Below are 18,213 nucleotides of genomic sequence, written 5' to 3' on the forward strand. Positions count from 1 at the left end.
TCTCTTTAGCACATACATGTATAAATTTTGTCTTGAAATAAAAAAGTTCCATATTTATATCAGTCACGTAATATTTTTAAGGAAATCACAAAAATTAATGAAATATAATCAAGCAATTATTGAATATGTCATATTGAAGTGTATACTAATATCATATTCAAAAAATTACATAATTATAAAAAATATATAATAATGAATAATAAATCTTTTATTAAAAATAATTTATAGGCAAAGAAATTTAATTAAAATCATAAAATGCCGGAAAAATTATTACGCTATCCGAATCGTTATGTGGAATATGTAGTTTAGGCAAATACGCTTATTGTTTGACAGAATAGAATGTTGGAATGCGCAGCAATTTCTTTCTAATTAGTTTTTATCTTCTTGCGTTTTACAAAAAAGTATCGTATATATTACTTCAATTTTCTCTCTCTTTTGTTTGATATATTTATTCAAATCTTATCTTCTTAACAATACAAACAATCACATCTTCTCTCTTAAGCATATAATAAAAGTAGAGGTAATATATTTCTACTGTATGGTACAGTAACTTTATGGAATAATATCTTCCAGTACGTTGATAATAGGACATCGTCAGTATTCACTATAGTGGTTACTACATAATATTGTACCAGTGAGTATAATTTTTAGCATATTAAGTGTATTCATTCGTTACAAAAACTTTTTACAAGCAGTATACAACTAAAAAAAGAAAAGCTAGTCAACATTGTTGTCGACGTGTAAATAGGAACGAGTGATATTTGGTTTTCTCAAGATGCCTCGATTACTAAGGAATTATTCAAAACTTTTTGTTTTGGAGAAACTGAAATAAGGAATGAAATAAGGAATCGTGTTAAGAATGGAATGAAATATACAGCTCAGACTTGATAAACGGTTTTTTATTTTTAATTTAGACGCACGCTTCTATTTAAAACCTATGCAATTTAAATATAATATATTTTTGAATGTTATTAAAGATCGTAAACCTACATTGTATATTTAATATCTTAACAATAAAATATGCATTTTTTAAATTTGTATGATTATATAAAACTATTTTAAAAAATTATGAATTTTAATTTGTTAGTTTTATAATTTTATTAAAAAATTATTATCATAATATGAAATATGTGACAGTGTCTAAACACTATACTTTCTATGCACTAATTTTAAAATCGTAAAAATGCTTCAAATTATGCTTTTTACTAATTATATCCCAATCACTCTTGATTTAATTTTAAGCTATGCAATACTCATTTAAAAGAAGATTCATTTTATTTTAATGAAAATGTATATTATATCCACTTCACTAATTTAATTTTCGTTTAATTAATTGAGACGACCAAAATAAAATTTATTTAGTGCAATTATTTAGGGTACAGTGCTATTAATCGCTAAATCGATTTTTAATTGAATTCAATGTTTCATACCTAGGATCTAAAATTCAAATATTTCCGGCAAAATGGATGATTCAAAGATAAATGCAAAAACAAATATAATCTTATATAATATTTAAATAGCAAACTATACTGTCAATATGAAGTGAGATATGCACAGAGCATTAAAGATATGAGATGCAAATGTACTAGGTTTATAAAAATTTTATAATTAATTAAAAAAATAAACGTCTATTATTTTTAGAATTTTACTGTGGAAAATAATGTTTATGGCTGTCGAACGGCTATCGAACGGGTCAGAAACGACTGTGAACGAGGCTACGGACTACCAACAGGGCCAAGGACGGCAACAAACGGGTCAAGAACGTCTATCGAACTCCAACGAACGGGCCAGGAACATCTATCGAACGTCTATCGAACGCCAACGAACGGGCCAGGAACGTCTATCGAACGGCTATCGAACGGGTCAGAAACGACTGTGAACGAGGCTACGGACTACTTAGAAGCGACTACCAACAGGGTCAATTACGGCAACAAACGGCTGCGAACAGCTATCGAACGGGGCAGGAACAGCTAACGAACGGCTATCGAACGGGTCAGAAACGGCTGTCGAACGGGGCAGGAACGGCAACTAACAGCTATCGAACGGGTCAGAAACGGCTATCGAACGGCAACTAACAGCTATCGAACGGGTCAGAAACGGCTATCGAACGGAGCAGGAACGGCAACTAACAGCTATCGAACGGCTGTCGAACGGCTACGAACGGTAGCGGACGATACAGAACGGCTATTGAAAAACGACAAACGGTAGTGAACGGCTCAGAAACGAAGAGCTAAAGAGTGGCAACGAATGATAAAACGCACGGTGATACTCGGGGCACATATCGTTTGATCGACGAATCGAAACAACGATGGATCGACGATCGGGAATAACCGAGGAAGCGAAGAAACAACATAGTTGTTTCGATTCGTCGATCAAACGATATGTGCCCCGAGTATCACCGTGCGTTTTATCATTCGTTGCCACTCTTTAGCTCTTCGTTTCTGAGCCGTTCACTACCGTTTGTCGTTTTTCAATAGCCGTTCTGTATCGTCCGCTACCGTTCGTAGCCGTTCGACAGCCGTTCGATAGCTGTTAGTTGCCGTTCCTGCTCCGTTCGATAGCCGTTTCTGACCGTTCGATAGCTGTTAGTTGCCGTTCGATAGCCGTTTCTGACCCGTTCGATAGCTGTTAGTTGCCGTTCCTGCCCCGTTCGACAGCCGTTTCTGACCCGTTCGATAGCCGTTCGTTAGCTGTTCCTGCCCCGTTCGATAGCTGTTCGCAGCCGTTTGTTGCCGTAATTGACCCTGTTGGTAGTCGCTTCTAAGTAGTCCGTAGCCTCGTTCACAGTTGTTTCTGACCCGTTCGATAGCCGTTCGATAGACGTTCCTGGCCCGTTCGTTGGCGTTCGATAGACGTTCGATAGATGTTCCTGGCCCGTTCGTTGGAGTTCGATAGACGTTCTTGACCCGTTTGTTGCCGTCCTTGGCCCTGTTGGTAGTCCGTAGCCTCGTTCACAGTCGTTTCTGACCCGTTCGATAGCCGTTCGACAGCCATAAACATTATTTTCCACAGTAAAATTCTAAAAATAATAGACGTTTATTTTTTTAATTAATTATAAAATTTTTATAAACCTAGTACATTTGCATCTCATATCTTTAATGCTCTGTGCATATCTCACTTCATATTGACAGTATAGTTTGCTATTTAAATATTATATAAGATTATATTTGTTTTTGCATTTATCTTTGAATCATCCATTTTGCCGGAAATATTTGAATTTTAGATCCTAGGTATGAAACATTGAATTCAATTAAAAATCGATTTAGCGATTAATAGCACTGTACCCTAAATAATTGCACTAAATAAATTTTATTTTGGTCGTCTCAATTAATTAAACGAAAATTAAATTAGTGAAGTGGATATAATATACATTTTCATTAAAATAAAATGAATCTTCTTTTAAATGAGTATTGCATAGCTTAAAATTAAATCAAGAGTGATTGGGATATAATTGGTAAAAAGCATAATTTGAAGCATTTTTACGATTTTAAAATTAGTGCATAGAAAGTATAGTGTTTAGACACTGTCACATATTTCATATTATGATAATAATTTTTTAATAAAATTATAAAACTAACAAATTAAAATTCATAATTTTTTAAAATAGTTTTATATAATCATACAAATTTAAAAAATGCATATTTTATTGTTAAGATATTAAATATACAATGTAGGTTTACGATCTTTAATAACATTCAAAAATATATTATATTTAAATTGCATAGGTTTTAAATAGAAGCGTGCGTCTAAATTAAAAATAAAAAACCGTTTATCAAGTCTGAGCTGTATATTTCATTCCATTCTTAACACGATTCCTTATTTCATTCCTTATTTCAGTTTCTCCAAAACAAAAAGTTTTGAATAATTCCTTAGTAATCGAGGCATCTTGAGAAAACCAAATATCACTCGTTCCTATTTACACGTCGACAACAATGTTGACTAGCTTTTCTTTTTTTAGTTGTATACTGCTTGTAAAAAGTTTTTGTAACGAATGAATACACTTAATATGCTAAAAATTATACTCACTGGTACAATATTATGTAGTAACCACTATAGTGAATACTGACGATGTCCTATTATCAACGTACTGGAAGATATTATTCCATAAAGTTACTGTACCATACAGTAGAAATATATTACCTCTACTTTTATTATATGCTTAAGAGAGAAGATGTGATTGTTTGTATTGTTAAGAAGATAAGATTTGAATAAATATATCAAACAAAAGAGAGAGAAAATTGAAGTAATATATACGATACTTTTTTGTAAAACGCAAGAAGATAAAAACTAATTAGAAAGAAATTGCTGCGCATTCCAACATTCTATTCTGTCAAACAATAAGCGTATTTGCCTAAACTACATATTCCACATAACGATTCGGATAGCGTAATAATTTTTCCGGCATTTTATGATTTTAATTAAATTTCTTTGCCTATAAATTATTTTTAATAAAAGATTTATTATTCATTATTATATATTTTTTATAATTATGTAATTTTTTGAATATGATATTAGTATACACTTCAATATGACATATTCAATAATTGCTTGATTATATTTCATTAATTTTTGTGATTTCCTTAAAAATATTACGTGACTGATATAAATATGGAACTTTTTTATTTCAAGACAAAATTTATACATGTATGTGCTAAAGAGATAGATTATTGATTTTCATATTCTCTTTTTTGCTTATAAAACTTATGGTTAATGCCCATCATATAATAAAGCGGAACATATAAAAAAAAAATGGAAACTAATTTTTCAACGAAATCGAAATGCAAATCGATCGAATGCTATCAATTTTTTATTTAATACACTGTACTTAAATGCAGTGTAAAAGAATACACATTTAGTTATTAAAAATTCTTAATAGATCCGCAGAATTCCTTTCTTAATTTTTTTGCCTTTCTATCTACTATATCTCTACTTCTTCTTTTCATTTTTGCTATCTTATCTTATTTTTTTTTTTATTTATTTATGCAATATTACAAAAAAATTAATAAAGATTCGCAAAATATATGAGGAATTATCAAAACAGATAAATAAAATTTGTAGCTTGAGTTTATATATAATGGATTCATTTTATTTAATTCTAAACGCTCCGGCAATGAAGTCTACACCATTCAAATTTTAATTTTAATTTAACACATATGCGAGCAGTAAGTTTTACATTTCTGGTCGTTCTTATATTATATATTATATTATTTTTATCTACTTATATGTTTTAATTTTATGTTACTTATTTTACTTTCACTTTCGCCTATGTGCATTTATTTTTGATCAAATATGAATTTAAGATATATTAATTGTAGATATAGAGAGAATTGCAATTTAATGAAACAAAGATTTATACATATTCAACAAATATATTTCGACAAAATTTATTATAGTTAAATTAGGATTTTTATATAGTTTTTGAACATATATAGATTAATTAACTAATTATTTTTCCCAATACATAAATGATTTTTAATTTTATAGTTTAATTTAAGTAACAAATATTTCTGCAAACAGAAATTTATTTGTTTTAAAATATACAAATAATAATATTTATAATTCGAAAACAGCAACTATTATTTACTAGGAATTTTTGCATTGTGTTTTTGTTGCAAAGAGAAATGGTTAGAAATATGTTAAATTATGTATATCGCCAAAATTATCTCAGGTATCCCAGTATAACTTACAGAAGCATAGTAATTAATTGAAAGAATCGGTAGTATGCATGGTACAGTTACGGATATAAGCTGCTAACATCGCAATGCAACATATATTAAGTCTTTCTGTAAAAATACTTCTTATACCATAACGATTCGTATGAAACATGATCAACATTATTACTCTGAAATATTAAAATGAAGTTACATTTGAATTATAAGAACGCTTTTATTTTAAATTTAAATGAAAATAAGAATCAATGGCATAACATATATTTCTCGATAATAAAACTGATCATTATAATTATCATTTCGTATAGAAGAGATATACATTTATATTATAAAAAAAAAATACATAAAGGAAAAAGATTTGAAAATAGACGTGCATATGTAGATTTTATTAATTTTATTTATATGTGTATATATTTATATATACATATACATTCCATTTTCCATTGTCTTTAAATGTGTATGATTTATTAATAACTTGAAAGAAATTTCTAACAATATATGTTTAAGTTTTATATATACCCACAGTTATATGGAAAATATTAAATTATAATTCAATATTATAATAATTATAAAAAATATAATTTATCCTTTTGCTCTGAAATTAATTTCTTAGCCATAACTTTTAATTCTTTCCTGAATTTGTACGTGGAAAAGCATTCAGAAATATCACTTCAGCATGAAGTTTGTATTGATCATCATCATGTTATTTGCCACTAAGTCTATTAATTCTTGTTCTGTCACCTACACATACACAATTTGATCATTGTAGTATATTTGATAAAACATTTTATATACTTTGCATTAGAAAATAATCTGAACGTAATTATCATAGCACATGTATGCAATTAATGTTTAAATTATAATCTGCAATTTATTATTAAAAAGGGAAATAGAAATTTACAAGTTCAATAATATAGAAATAGAACCCTTGGCGAAGGACAGTGATTACGATAGTGTCAATAGTGACGATATTCTTGATGAAAAGTTACAAAAGAACAGCGAAATTTAAGCATACCTGAAATAATAACATTAAACGAAGCAACAAAGATATGTTGCATTTCTTATTACTATATGGAAAATGGATCGAAATATTGTACCGAATGCTTTCTAGAAGACCCGTATCAGTTTGAAGAAACTAGTTCTGTTCGGGAACATAGAACCATAGGTTGTAGCAATATGGATAATATGTCATGCAAATGGTGCAAAAAAAAATGTTTGAATCAAATATTGCCCTGCAACATGTGCCCTATTTGCACAAATTAAAATAGATGAGTCATGGATAACATTGTAAGTATCTTTTAATTTATTATATATCAAAAGTATCTTAAAATAAATTATTAAATAATTTAAACTAATGAAATGCATATGTTTTCTTCTGTTTTCAGAAACGGCTTCCCCACATAGCCCGACGGCCTATTTTATATATTATTTTTTCTTTTATATTGTATACTTTTTTTATTAAACTCACACATTTAAATAAATTATATATTTTTAATTGTAACAAAAAAAATTGCAATTATTTACACGCCTTTCCCTTGCGCTCCAATCCTTTGCGTGCTCTCGCATTAATTATAAGTCTCGCTATCGTTCTCTCTTGTACGCGTTCTCTCTCACACGCGCGGCAAGGGTGTAAAGCAGTCGAATATTGGTATCATAAACAGAAAACATAAAAAGAAGGAAGGTTCCAAGATCCATTTCTCTTCATAGGAATACTGTTCATATTGTTTATACCGAGCGTAGAAAAAGACTATGAAAGGATCATGAATGGTTAATATATACAGTGGGTGTAAAAAATATTCGTACACTAGTGTAACCCTTCCAGTTTTGAGATCTTTATAATTCCTACAGCGGAGAGTAACATTCGATTTCAATCTCAGTCGTGTATTGTCCGAAAAGAGAGCGTCAGCGAGTTTAACCGTGGTATTTCTTTTTCCGTGTGTGTGTGTGTGTGTGTGTGTGTGTGTGTGTGTGTGTGTGTGTGTGATTATTTCTTACGCTGCAAATAAAATGGATTCTATTTTTCATTTTTCATTTTGGAAGAGGAGTTTTGTAGAGCTCTTATTTTCTGTGATACTAAAAGTGGTATTTGTCTGGAAGGTAGGTAGTGTTTTTGTGAAAACAATTGTGCGTATGTGTATGTGGATTTTTAATATATATTATTTTATAGTACCCCGATGATGTCAAAATTCCCGGGTTCATCAACATACAGCATCGACGCAACGTGCGGGCGGAGCGCTGGAACGCGCTACACGATCTCGCGGAGGAATGGGGCGACACCCCGGAGAGTCGCCAGGATAATGATGTAAATGGATCGTGGAGATATCTCGACATTTTTAATCTGCGGCTGCTCTTCGGGATGGAGTCCCTATTTGACGAAATCTGCGAACTATCGGTTATAAGATACGAAGAGAACAGAATAATCGAAGAGGAGAGAATACGGGAAATACAAAGAAGACTGGGAGAGGAAAGAAGAAGACGGTTACTGGAATACTGGTACGGCTCTGCAGTTCCAGGGGGCTAAGGTACATATTTCTTTTTAAAATTTTTAAATTAGTTTTTTTTATTTTTTTTATTTTAATTAAGATAAAATTAATGTAGCGTTTTTCCTGTTTCAGGAGCTGCCTCCCCCTTACAGCCCGGCGCACCGTCCGCATTATTTTATATTCATCATTTTATTTTCTTTCCCTATATTTTATTAATTTTTAAATTTTAATATTAAGTACACACACACACACACACACACACACACACACACACACACACACACAATTTGTAATACTCATACACATTTTTAAATAAATTTATATTTCAAAAAAATTGCAATTATTTACACGCCTTTTCCTTGCGCTCCAATCCTTTGCGTGCTCTCGCATTAATTAGAAGTCTCGCTATCGTTCTCTCTCGTACGCGATATTATCGTTCTCTCTCACACGCGCGGCAAGGGTACAAAGCAGTCGAACATCAGTGCTGATACATTACAATTCTTCATTAAAAAAATAAGATAAAATAAAATAAAAAAAAAAGGGGGAAAATGATTTTGGGTTAGGCCCGAAGACCCAATCCTCTTCAAATACCGCTGTTTATCAATCGGTTTATGATTGTTTATACTTGTCATAAAACATCCAACACAAGCGTCCCCCGCCCCGCCCCGCAGCCCCCGCGCCTACGAAATCCCCTCCGTCCCGCGTGACGTCATTCCACCGCGCCGCTGAGATCCCCTCGCGCCTCACCCCCCCTGAGAGGACCTGCGTTAGAACCCGCCTTGTATACCTACTGTCCTCTAGATATTCTATGGACGTCTTTTGGACATGGTGTGTTGTTAGGGTTAATTTTTCTCGTATTCAATATTTATCATGAAATGTATATAAAGAACTTGTATTAACGTAAGATCTAAAGTATATTTTTTTCCCTTAGCAGTGATGCGAAAGAGAGGACGCGGCTCACACACAGGTTCTCTGTGTGCACGTGAGCCGCATCCTCTTTCTGACATCACTGTTTATCAATTTAATTTCAAACTGAATTTAAAATAATTTATTTAATAATCTGGATTCCTTGTTGGGATTTAGAATATTAAACAGATTATTTGAAATTAGGCGGAAAAAAACTTTTAGACCAATAATTAAATTTATTTGACTTCAACAAAATTTATTAAATCCAAAGAAATATTTTTCTCTGTATATTAAGAATATCTCTTTAGAAGATTTTCCTCTTAACTTAAGAGGATCCTCTTGGCGCCTATTTTAGTGGTATATATTCTAAAGATAAGTGGCATATTCTTAAGTTAAGAATACAATTTTTTCGGTGTACTCTTAGTGGTACTTAATTTTCAGATCTGATAATATTTATTCATATATGATATCATATATGACTATATTTGGCAAAACATAATTAGATATTGACAAAATCCATATATGGCCAATTTTATATGGACTTTTTTTTCCCGGGGCATGATACCGCTATATATGAATTATTACAGAAATATAACATAGCAACATTTAAATATCATTTCTCAAGTATGTTTACGACACTATCTTGAAAAATGTTTTTGTAACATTTTTTAGGATAGTGTCGTAAACATTTTATATCAAGGTGTCTGAATGCGGACATTAACTGTTTATGCAATGTTTCTAAAACGTTTCTGCATGCATCTCCGAAACATTTCATGTTACAAAGTAATGTTTCCGAAAACTATCTGATATATTTCTTTGTGTAATGGGTAACGATGCCCGATTCGTTTGCTTCTGCGAGCAGAGTTCTCAGTTTGCACACCTGTGTGTTTTTTACCTAACATCTTTCATTCAGTACGGAGAAGATACTTTAATAGTAACTGTATGAATATATGTACGTTTCATTCCATTTCTTGCACGGTAGTAATTATTAGAAACGCAAATGACGAAACAAACTTGCAATACCAAAAAACAAAAATCACATTTCTGTATATCTGAATTTTACTAAAATTAATAATTAGGAATTTGGCTCAAATAAATAAACAAAAATTAAATCGATTTCTGAATTTTACTATTTCACAATTGTTCGGATTATTGTTAGGGATATTGTAGGGATTGATGTAAATTTAAAGACAGAAAAAAATTCCAAGGAATTCCGCGTTCCATAAATATTTGAATTCTAAATATTTGAATCATTGAATTCTAAAGTATATAAATCACCGCCCAACACCCACGCGCACGCATAGTCGGCACAATAATGATCTCGATATCGGAGATAGACACCTCTGAAAGACGGCTAACGACGTTTTTAGATGACAGATTGTGGATGTGTGATGCATGGAGGCTCAGAGTACCAAAAATCCTTAGGAATAATAAAATAGGCGACGTTCAGTTTGTATGTATATGATGTTGCATGTGTCGCATGTTTCTTGACTTATGTGTCTTTCCCCCCTTTCTCTTATTACAGAAGGCTCTGCTGGTAAGCAAACTTCTGATTTAAGACGTTAGATTTAAGAAATTAGAACGCAATATATGTTTAGCACATATCTTTTTACGACACCTTTTACGCGCTTTCTTTCCTTTATTTCTTTTCACACCTTTTATCAACCCCTATAATGTCCATCTGTCTCTTCAGTTTAAATATAGCATGTTTTGCTCGCTCATGTTAGATATATAATTATTGCTTAAAATAATTATTCGGCGTATATATTTAAAGAATTGCCATATAGAGGAGAATATGACTGACATAATTTGCACCGCCGATTGATTAAACGTTACTCGTAATTACGACAGCACTCCCTTCGACGTGTATTATTGTAATTTGGTTACTCAAAACTGGTATAAACATGAGAAACGCAGCGCACGTGCATGAAATATGGATAATTCATGAGTCGATATACATAAAACTTCTTTGCACTAAATTCTTAGGACGCTCGTGGCACGCACAATGATCTCGTGCATGCGAATAATATTTTTTTCTGTAAAATTAAAAAACAACGTAAATTTTATCTCGGATGACCTTGCGTTTTAAAGAGACTTCCTTCGGAAAGTAATTGTTGAGAACTATAATTATTTAATTATGTAAAATTATTGTGATAAAAAACATTTTAAATTCATAAGAGTTATCGTATACGTTTTGTTACTATTTCCTAGTCTTAATAAAAATCTTAAAAAGAAACTAAGAAAAACTTTAAATTTTTATGTTGAAATTAATTATGATAAAAATTTATACATAAAATATATTCAACTTTTATATTAATTATTATATTTTAACAAGAAATAACCGTTTTTAAATTGTCTGAGGAATATAACAATACATTTCAGTATTAATATGAAAATGTTTTGGAACGCATTAGTTATTGTAAAGAACGGCTATTAGTTTGTACGTTATTTACATGTAGTTGCATGATGAGATAAACACTAAGTAGATTAAATAATAGGTAGTTTGATGTAGTAAATAGGCAGATACATATACATATATATATATATATATATATATCTTTGCGCATTTTTTGATGTAAAATCATTATATATATTTTTTTTATCTCCTTCTTTAATGTGGCATTATCATGTTTATTATCGCAAAAAAACCATTTTTTGTAGCTCTTGGCGATAAGCTAGATAAATTTAAAGGTAAAGAATTGAGATTATCTGTTAAAAAATGTCCTTTTAATTAACATTTGAGTAGTTAGTACTAGGCCGGTTCTAACGCAGGGATCTCAGGGGGATGAGGGGCGAGGGGATCTCAGCGGCGCGGGGGAATGACGTCACGCAGGATGGAGGGGGGATGACGTCACGCGGGACGGAGGGAATTTCGATGGCGCGGGGGCTGCGGGGCGGGGGACGCACGTATAAACAAAAATGGCGGTATTCCTATGAAGAAGATTTTGGGTCTCTCTCTATTCCTCCCTCTCTCTCGCTCTCTCTTTATCCCTTTATATTTCTATCCCTCTCTCTCCCTCTCCATCCCTCTATCCCTCTATCTATCTCTTTATCCCTTTTATCTCTCTTTCTCTCTCTGTATTATCGCAAGTATACAATATTAGTCATAAACTTATATTTTGAGATATTTCGGGGTCCGACGTTTTCGAGCAATCTGTGAATCATAGCGAGATAACAACACATTTTTGAGATATTATACAATATTACCAGTTAACAAACAATATAAATAGAAGTATTCTTTGAAGGATTGGGTGGATGGAAATGCGTGCGAAGAAATTACGTCATGATTTTGTTACAATTAAAAATATATATATAATTTATTTAAATGTGTGTGTTTAATAAAAAGTATACAATATAAAAAAATAATAATAATAATATATAAAATAGACCGTCGGGCTATGTTGGGGAAGCCGTTTCTGAAAACAGAAGAAAACATACGCATTTCATTAGTTTAAATTATTTTAATAATTTATTTTAAAATACTTTTGATATATAATAAATTAAGATACTTACAATGTTATCCATCATCTATTTTAATTTGTGCAAATAGGGCACATGTTGCAGGCCAATATTTGATTCAAAGATCTTCTGCACTCTTTGCATGACATATTTTCCAAATGAACATAAGCTATGGTTCTATGTTCTCGAACAGCACTAGTTTCTTCATACTGATCCGGTGCTTCTAGAAAGCATTCGATACAAAATTTTAATCCATTTTCCATGTAGTAATATGAAATGCAACATATCTTTGTTGCTTGATTGTATGTCATTATTTCAGATATGCTTAAATCTCGCTGTTTCTTTTGTAACCGTTCATCAAGAATATCGACACTATTGTCACTATCATAATCACTGTCCTTCGCCAAGGGTTCTATATCAGATCCATCATCTTCCATCTCTCTCCTCTCTCTCTCCTCTCTCTCTATCTCCATCCGCTCCGCCACAACTGGATCCATCCAATAATCGTAATCATCATCCGTATCGTCGTCGATGATAATTACGTTTTCTTCAGCCATTGCACAAGACTAACGAAACACAGAAGAGCAACGAAAGAAATGATACTCTAGTGCAGCAGACCACCGAAACACAGAAGAGCAACGAAAGAAATGATACTCTAGTGCAGCAGAGTCCTCTTCATTATATTTTTTTAACATACACAATATAAATAGAAGTATTCTTTGAAGGATTGGGCGGATGGAAATACGTAGATAACAACACATTTTTGAGATATTTCGGGGTCCGACGTTTTCGAGCAATCTGTGAATCATAGCGAGATAACAACACATTTTCAACCCTAGGTTCAGTTACAAAAATTTTTTTCTTTTGTGCCTTCAACAATCTCTGAAAGTTTGTTGGCTGAATATAAGAAGGATCGAAGCGCATCAGATCATAGTACGTGATTTGAAAGCGCATCGACACGACGGTATAGCAAAGGTATAGTCAAAAAGTATAGTGTTCTGTCAGAAAGTAGTGTTCTGTCAGTGTTGTGTGATAATATATATATATATATATATATATATATATATATATATATTGTGTGATTATATATAAAATGGAAAACATCGAACAGACTGAACGCGACCTGGTGGAGCAATCCAGCCAAATTGCCACCTTGGGCGAATATTTTGCATGGCTACAACGATGCAACGAGTACATCGAGTCGCTGGAAGAGCAAAGTCGGATCAAACGACCACGATTATCGATCGGGAATCGACAATCGCTGATTGCTCGAATCGCGCGACTCGAAGGTGCAAAGACTCGATTGCAGAGACAGTTTATACCCAGTGGTGGTAATTACAGTGGCGACAATAACGCGGGTGCCGGATGTAGCGCGCATCAAAATGAACTTGTGTGGCGCGAGATTGATACCGCGTTCGATAACCGTATTCTAACCGGTGCTGTGATTAACGCAAACCATATCGAACCTCGTCAATTTCTCGAGGACGCCAAAGACATCGTGCTCGAGCAAGTGCAAGACGTTATAAGAAGATACAACAGTGTAAAATTGAACACTATATTCAACGGTGAATTTGTGTCGGGTGATAAGCGTGCAAATAAAAGTACCAATACGAGAAACTGTGAACTCTTTCACACATCCGATTTACACGAGTGGTACGAGCGTCGCGTTATCGAACCCACTCTAGCATCGCTGGAAGAATTTCAGGAACGCGATAGCGGGTGGGCATTGTCGCGAATATTGAATTTGACTGTAAATATAAATAAGTATAATCCTATGCGCGCGGGATGTTATATTAAATTGCCGCGAGAAATTATGATGAAGAGAGCTGTAATTAATGTACAATCCAGAGACAATGCGTGTTTCGCGTGGGCAGTGGTGGCCGCTCTATACCCCGCTGAAAGAGACACAAATCGGGAATCTTCATATCCCCACTATACGACGGTGTTAAATGTACAAAATATTGAGTTTCCGATGACGTTGAACCAACTAAAAAAGTTTGAACATATAAACAATATCTCCATCAACGTGTACAGCATCAAGAAGGAGAACAGCATTGTCCCGGTACGTCTTTCGGAGCAAAAACGAAATAAACACGTCAATCTGTTGTATGTGGAAGACGGTAACAGCGTCGGACATTTCGCATGGATCAAAATATCGCGACTTGTCAGTTCACAGTTGAGTAAAAAGGATCACAAGATATATATCTGTGATCGGTACGTATAATTTAAATAGTTTATGTAATTATAAAATATAATGCATTGCATAAATCTTTAATTTAAATATTCTTTTACAGATGCTTGCACTATTTCGGATCGGAGGACAAGTTGCAGTCACATACGGTAGACTGCGGAAAAATAAACGACTGCGCTATCCGATTGCCGAGCGATAAGGACAAGTGGCTCGAGTTCAACAACTACACGAGGAAAGAGCGGCTTCCATTTGTGATCTATGCCGATTTGGAATGTGCGTTGACAAAGACTAACGAAGAAAAAAATTATCAGCATCATAAGGTATTTAGTATAGCGTATTATATGCATTGTTCGTTCGACGACTCGTTATCCGCATACCATTCTCGCCGCAGTATTGATTGTATCGCGTGGTTCGCCGAAGAACTTAAAAATTTAGCGTTACGTGTAAAGAATATTTTAATGACTACAAATGTCTCCATGGTAAATTTAACATCGGACGAGTGGGAAAAATTTCACAGCGCAACGCATTGCCATATTTGCGAAAAACCGTTTACGCAAGAAGACGATACACGCGTACGCGATCATTGTCATTTGACCGGACGATATAGGGGTCCCGCGCACTCAAATTGCAATCTAAATTACAAAGAATCATTATATATTCCGATAGTCTTCCACAATTTATCAGGTTACGACGCGCATTTCATTATCGAGGATATAGCCACAGCGTTCGAAGGGAAAATCGAATTACTTCCAATAACCAAGGAAAAATATATATCGTTTACAAAAACTGTTAAAGTTGCACAAGACAATTGGAAAAATTATATAAAATTAAGTTTTATCGATTCGTACAAATTTCTTACGGCAAGTCTCGACAAATTGGCATCTTATCTAGACAAAGACAAATTCAAAATTTTAAAATCAGAATTTCAAAATTTATCTGCAGAAAATTTCAGTTTATTAACACGGAAAGGCGTCTTTCCGTACGAATACGTCGACTCTGTAGATAGGTTGCAAGATACGTGTTTACCACCGCGCGAATCGTTTTACAGTTCTTTGACCGGTGAAACTATATCCGAGAGCGATTACGCGCACGCCGAGAACATCTGGACGCGATTCTCCATTCGAACGCTAGACGAGTATAGCGATTTGTACCTGAAAATCGACGTCTTGTTATTAGCCGATATTTTTGAAAACTTTCGCGATAGTTGCATCAAAAGTTACGGACTCGACCCCGCGTATTATTATACTCTTCCCGGATACACGTGGGATGCCATGTTAAAGCATACAAAGATTACATTCGAATTGCTTACCGACATCGACATGGTCATGTTTATCGAACGCGGTATACGCGGTGGTCTGAGTCAGTGTTCCAACAGATACGCGCGCGCTAATAACAAGTACATGCAACAATCGTACGATCCATCGAAACCATCGTCGTACTTGATGTATTTCGATATAAATAATTTGTACGGATGGGCAATGTGTCAACCGTTGCCCTATGCCGATTTTCGATGGGTCGACGACGTGTCGAATTTTGACGTAGCATCGATCGCGTTAGATTCGCCTACGGGTTATATCCTCGAAGTCGATCTCGAGTATCCGCAACATCTTCACGATACGCACATTGACCTACCGTTTTGCCCGACACGCGACAAGCCGCCCGGCAAGCGGCAAGACAAACTCCTCGCAACGCTATACGATAAGAAGCGTTACGTGATACACTACCGTAACCTACAGCAATGTACGCGACACGACCTTCGCGTTACAAAAATACATCGCATATTACAATTTACACAATCTCCGTGGCTTCGCAGTTATATCGAATTAAATACACAGTTTAGAACACTCGCGAAAAATGATTTTGAAAAAAATTTATATAAACTGATGAATAACGCGGTATTTGGTAAGACGATGGAAAATGTGCGTAATCGTGTCGATGTAAAATTATTAACAAAGTGGGACGGACGATACGGAGCAGAAGCAATGATAGCGAAACCAAATTTTCATAGTAGAAGCGTCTTTTCGGAAAATTTGGTTGCCATAGAATTACGCAAACTTGAAGTGAAATTTTATAAACCAATCTATGTCGGCATGTGCATACTCGACATTTCTAAAACGTGCTTGTACGAATTTCATCATGAGTACATGTCACCGCTATATCGTGATAAATGCCGGGTAATGTACACCGACACAGACAGTCTTATATACCACATTGAGTGCGAAGATGTCTATGAAAATATGAAACATGATATCGCTAGTTTCGATACGAGCGATTATCCAATTGATAACGCGTACGGTATACCGCTCGTGAATAAAAAAGTACCGGGTTTAATGAAAGATGAAAATAACGGCGCGATAATGACCGAATTCGTCGGGCTTAGAGCAAAAATGTATGCGATGAGAGTGGACGGGAAAAAGGATACGAAGAAGGTTAAAGGTGTCAAAAGTAACGTTGTTGCGAGAACGATAACATTCGACGATTACACGCGGTGTCTGAATGACGAAATAGAAATGATACGACAGCAATCTTGCATAAGATCGAAATTGCACAAAGTGTATACCGTCCGCGAGACGAAAATTGCTCTGAATCCGTACGATGACAAGCGGTATATCGTACCTGATTCGACCGACACATTACCATGGGGACATTATAGGATACCCTTATAATATAATATATATAATGTAATGTAATATAGTATGTGATATAATGTCAGATATTATTTTTGTATATGTATCTCATATGTATATGTATTTCATATATTGTATTATATACGATTATTGGAAAGGATGTATTAATAAAGATTTTTGTATTTTTATATATTTCATGTATATTTTTTATATGTTGTACATATTTTTTCTTAAATTTAAAAATAAATACAATTTGTATGAATTAAATCACATTGTCCTTATGTATCCAAGAATTGTGCGAATTGTCAAATCCCAACCATTTCACGTAAACCTCGTTATCCCTCCTACGCAGTATTTTCTCCACGAGATACACGTCCGGATAATTCGCGCAATGCAACTCGTACTCGTAGAACGCTCCAGCAATAGATTTTTTGCGATAATCCTCCAGTAGATAGCTTACGGGATTAGTATGTTGTACTTTTGCAATTTTAAACACTTCGGTTGTCCAATTTGGCGTGTAACCTTTCTCGAAAACTGTCTTGTACTTGCTAACGCGTACCGAGTTACCTACTTTGAATTTCGCCGGACCCGCGATATTTACATGGTTGTACACAGTAGCCAAGAGTCTTTCAGCGATCGCGGGAGTAACGTCGACGGGTCGCATACCGATAGTTCGATGCTTGCGCGCGTTGTAATCCGATACGAGTCGCGGCAACGCGCTGATCCACTTGTAAGATCCGTTCAGCGTAAACATCTTCCACATGTCGTTTTTCAGCGTGCGATTGAATCGCTCAACGATCGATGCCTTCAATACCGAATATGTAGAATAGTGATTGATGTCATGTTTCCGCATGAGCCGTTGCACGTCAGCGTTATAA

General features: G+C 34.0%; 1 protein-coding gene and 1 pseudogene across 2 annotated transcripts in view; both read left to right on the forward strand.

Moving 5' to 3' along the window:
- Nucleotides 1–18,213, forward strand: part of LOC145970596 (protein kinase C and casein kinase substrate in neurons protein 1-like) — a 200,698-nt pseudogene that overhangs the window by 169,704 nt on the left and 12,781 nt on the right. The window lies entirely within an intron of this gene.
- Nucleotides 9,832–14,741, forward strand: LOC145969723 (uncharacterized). The gene is made up of 2 exons (XM_083095928.1): nt 9,832–9,856; nt 13,606–14,741. Exons 1-2 carry the CDS (start codon nt 9,832–9,834, stop codon nt 14,739–14,741), a joined length of 1,161 nt encoding a protein of 386 aa, XP_082952054.1.

The sequence above is a fragment of the Camponotus vicinus genome, unplaced genomic scaffold, assembly GCF_025532165.1.
Source record: "Camponotus vicinus isolate PSW18456_S1 unplaced genomic scaffold, iyCamVici1.0 SCAF_4, whole genome shotgun sequence".
In the NCBI taxonomy this organism is placed as follows: domain Eukaryota; kingdom Metazoa; phylum Arthropoda; class Insecta; order Hymenoptera; family Formicidae; genus Camponotus; species Camponotus vicinus.